This window comes from Lottia gigantea (assembly GCF_000327385.1).
Source record: "Lottia gigantea unplaced genomic scaffold LOTGIsca_213, whole genome shotgun sequence".
Taxonomy (NCBI): Eukaryota; Metazoa; Mollusca; class Gastropoda; family Lottiidae; genus Lottia; species Lottia gigantea.
Window position 1 is genome coordinate 100,003 of NW_008708488.1, and position 4,049 is coordinate 104,051.

At 30.3% G+C, this 4,049-nt stretch overlaps 1 protein-coding gene across 1 annotated transcript; it reads left to right on the forward strand.

The window, feature by feature from the left end:
- Window positions 1-1,311: 1,311 nt before the first annotated feature.
- Window positions 1,312-1,650, forward strand: LOTGIDRAFT_143687 (hypothetical protein; the record flags this gene model as incomplete). The annotated part of the gene is made up of 1 exon (XM_009054335.1): window positions 1,312-1,650. A coding segment is annotated over one exon (339 nt), but the record flags the coding sequence as incomplete, so codon positions are not given.
- Between the last annotated feature and the right edge of the window lie 2,399 nt (window positions 1,651-4,049).

A 4,049-nucleotide genomic window follows, 5' to 3' on the forward strand; every position in this document is an offset into this window, starting at 1 on the left:
CCTTATAACATAATATTTAACACCTTATAACGCACCGTATACACCTTATAACATAAAATTTAACACCTTATAACACACCGTAGACACCTTATAACATAATATTTAACACCTTATAACGCACCGTATACACCTTATAACATAAAATTTAACACCTTATAACACACCGTACACACCTTATAACATAATATTTAACACCTTATAACACACCGTAGACGCCTTATAACATAATATTTAACACCTTACAATTTTATAGCAACGCCTTAAAACACTAATGAATATACGTAACATACCATTAACATATTATTAGCATATAGCTATTTCTTCACACACCTTACAACGTACTAATGAAGCCTTAAGACACATTATATCATACTAGAAACGCTTTATATCATACTAGAAACGCTTTATATCATACAGAAACGCTTTATATCATACTAGAAATGCCTTATATCATACTAGAAAGGCTTTATATCATACAGAAACGCTTTATATCATACTAGAAAGGCTTTTTATCATACTAGAAACGCCTTATATCATACTAGAAAGGCTTTATATCATACTAGAAAGGCTTTATATCATACTAGAAAGGCTTTATATCATACAGAAACGCTTTATATCATACTAGAAACGCTTTATATCATACTAGAAACGCTTTATATCATACTAGAAACGCCTTATATCATACTAGAAAGGCTTTATATCATACAGAAACGCTTTATACCATACAGAAACGCCTTATATCATACTAGAAACGCTTTATATCATACTAGAAACGCCTTATATCATACTAGAAACGCTTTATATCATACAGAAACGCTTTATATCATACTAGAAACGCTTTATATCATACTAGAAAGGCCTTATATCATACTAGAAACGCTTTATATCATACTAGAAAGGCCTTATATCATACTAGAAACGCTTTATATCATACTAGAAACGCTTTATATCATACTAGAAACGCTTTATATCATACTAGAAACGCTTTATATCATACTAGAAACGCTTTATATCATACTAGAAACGCTTTATATCATACTAGAAACGCTTTATATCATACAGAAACGCTTTATATCATACTAGAAACGCTTTATATCATACTAGAAACGCTTTATATCATACTAGAAATGCTTTATATCATTATCATACTAGAAACGCTTTATATCATACTAGAAACGCTTTATATCATACTAGAAATGCTTTATATCATTATCATACTAGAAACGCTTTATATCATACTAGAAACGCTTTATATCATACAGAAACGCTTTATATCATACTAGAAACGCTTTATATCATACTAGAAACGCCTTATATCATACTAGAAAGGCTTTATATCATACTAGAAATGCTTTATATCATTATCATACTAGAAAGGCTTTATATCATACTAGAAAGGCTTTATATCATACTAGAAAGGCTTTATATCATACTAGAAAGGCTTTATATCATACTAGAAACGCTTTATATCATACTAGAAACGCTTTATATCATACTAGAAATGCTTTATATCATTATCATACTAGAAACGCTTTATATCATACTAGAAACGCTTTATATCATACTAGAAACGCTTTATATCATACTAGAAATGCTTTATATCATACAGAAACGCTTTATATCATACAGAAACGATTTATATCATACTAGAAAGGCTTTATATCATACAGAAACGATATATATCATACTAGAAACGCTTTATATCATACTAGAAACGCTTTATATCATACTAGAAATGCTTTATATCATTATCATACTAGAAACACTTTATATCATACTAGAAACGCTTTATATCATTATCATACTAGAAAGGCTTTATATCATACTAGAAAGGCTTTATATCATACAGAAACGCTTTATATCATACAGAAACGCTTTATATCATACTAGAAATGCTTTATATCATACAGAAACGCTTTATATCATACAGAAACGCTTTATATCATACAGAAACGCTTTATATCATACTAGAAAGGCTTTATATCATACAGAAACGCTTTATATCATACAGAAACGCCTTATATCATACTAGAAACGCTTTATATCATACTAGAAATGCTTTATATCATACAGAAATGCTTTATATCATACAGAAACGCTTTATATCATACTAGAAATGCTTTATATCATACAGAAACGCTTTATATCATACAGAAACGCTTTATATCATACTAGAAACGCTTTATATCATACTAGAAACGCTTTATATCATACAGAAACGCTTTATATCATACTAGAAACGCTTTATATCATACTAGAAACGCTTTATATCTTACAAAACAAACTGATTTTATCATATTAGCAACGCTTTTTAAATCCCTTACATACACATCTAATTTAGTTTTCGAATAATCCAGATAACTTATCATCAGCAGATACAAAAGTTTCATTTTTGTTAGCACATTTCTATTTTTCTGACTCGATATATCACGATTCATATTTTTGTTGTGAGATTTATGTGCGAGTTTCTTTCATCCATGAAACTGACTGTTGTTTGCACAGCTGTCATTTTGTTTCAAAAATGCACTCAGAAACCGCAATAGTTAGAACATGTAGGTCTATTGTTGATGAGATCTTATATATGACAGAAGAGGGCTGATATTTTGTTTGGTTTTGTCAGTCAAAAGATTTGTAATCTAAATTTTTTTCATGGCATAAAATCGTTGAAATTGTTGAAACAAACTGTGAATCCCGTTTTTCCATTTGATCTTCATTATTCGAGAAGGAGGCACCGTTTCAATTGTTGTGAAAATATGGATGTTCAATATCATGGATAGTTATGATTTGAAACTTCATATATAGTCTATTTAACAACGCCCTGTTCTTTTATCATTTCAGATTCGTCCAGAAAGTTGCATGTTTAAGGATCATCGTCATCCATCTCAGATGCCCGTCAGAAGATAGTTCTAGCCACGAGAAAATCATTGGTTGATCAAATATTCAATGAAACGTTAATTTTTGATGTGGATATTTACAAGAGTGTCAAGAGTGACGTTATAATGAATTTCAAATGAAATGAAGTTTTACTTAATAGTTTCTTCTACAGACTTGGCTAATGGTTTGAATACCTATATATATTTTATTTTACACATATAAATGATTGTTATCTGAAAGGAGATTTCTGAAATTTTGCTCAATTTGTTGAATAAAACATGTAGGTCTTATATGAACTCAAACTGAATTGTCTTATAATATCAAACTTGTATTGCGAAAGCTCAGGTAGCGATTCACCTCTTACCAAACATATACAATACTATCTCATTCGCACTACTACAACACTTCATGTGGTATTTGCTAGTAGTTTTAGACGGGATATAGCCATGCTCTAAGATATATGTTTTTTTGGTAAAATATTTGTGTATGTCATATTTTGTATGAATGTAATTATGTAGTTCATTTAATATTAATTTTGTATAGAAGGTTTTATTATGGATTGTAGTTGTATTTGTAAATACTTATAAGGCTTTTGTAGATATCATAGACCCTGCAAAGACTGAGATACACAGAGCAATCTCATCACCTAGGCAGTGATGTACGAATTTTCTATATGCATTTAGTCGAGTTTTTATAATTTTGAGGGTGACATTTTTTCAAAGAACAATAATCTAAAAATGAGATGTAAACGCTGACATGAAACTTTCCTTACCTAGTGGCGTTTCCAGGATAGCCTAAGGTAGGCTGCCAAGCAGCAGCAACAAATTTTTCCAGGGGCCACAGGTAATTCTTTGTGTAGACATGGACGAGTAGCTTGGGTGTCCCGCATTAACAAGATAGGCTTACAGATGGTGAGGACCTGTTTCATGGCGATGGGATTTCGTTTTTCACCCGTCCTCACGTTCAAAGATTTAGCTAGGATTGGAATTTGAGTCATACACAGGAGTTGTGTATAATATATTTGACGTATGAATTTGGTTGTTATTATTACTAATAAATTTTAAATCTTATTCGCTATCGTTATTATTAATTAAAAGAAGTGTTGTCTTCTTATATGCTTTACCAGCCAATATTTCTAAATTATAACTACCTATATCACTTTCAAGAATGAAATT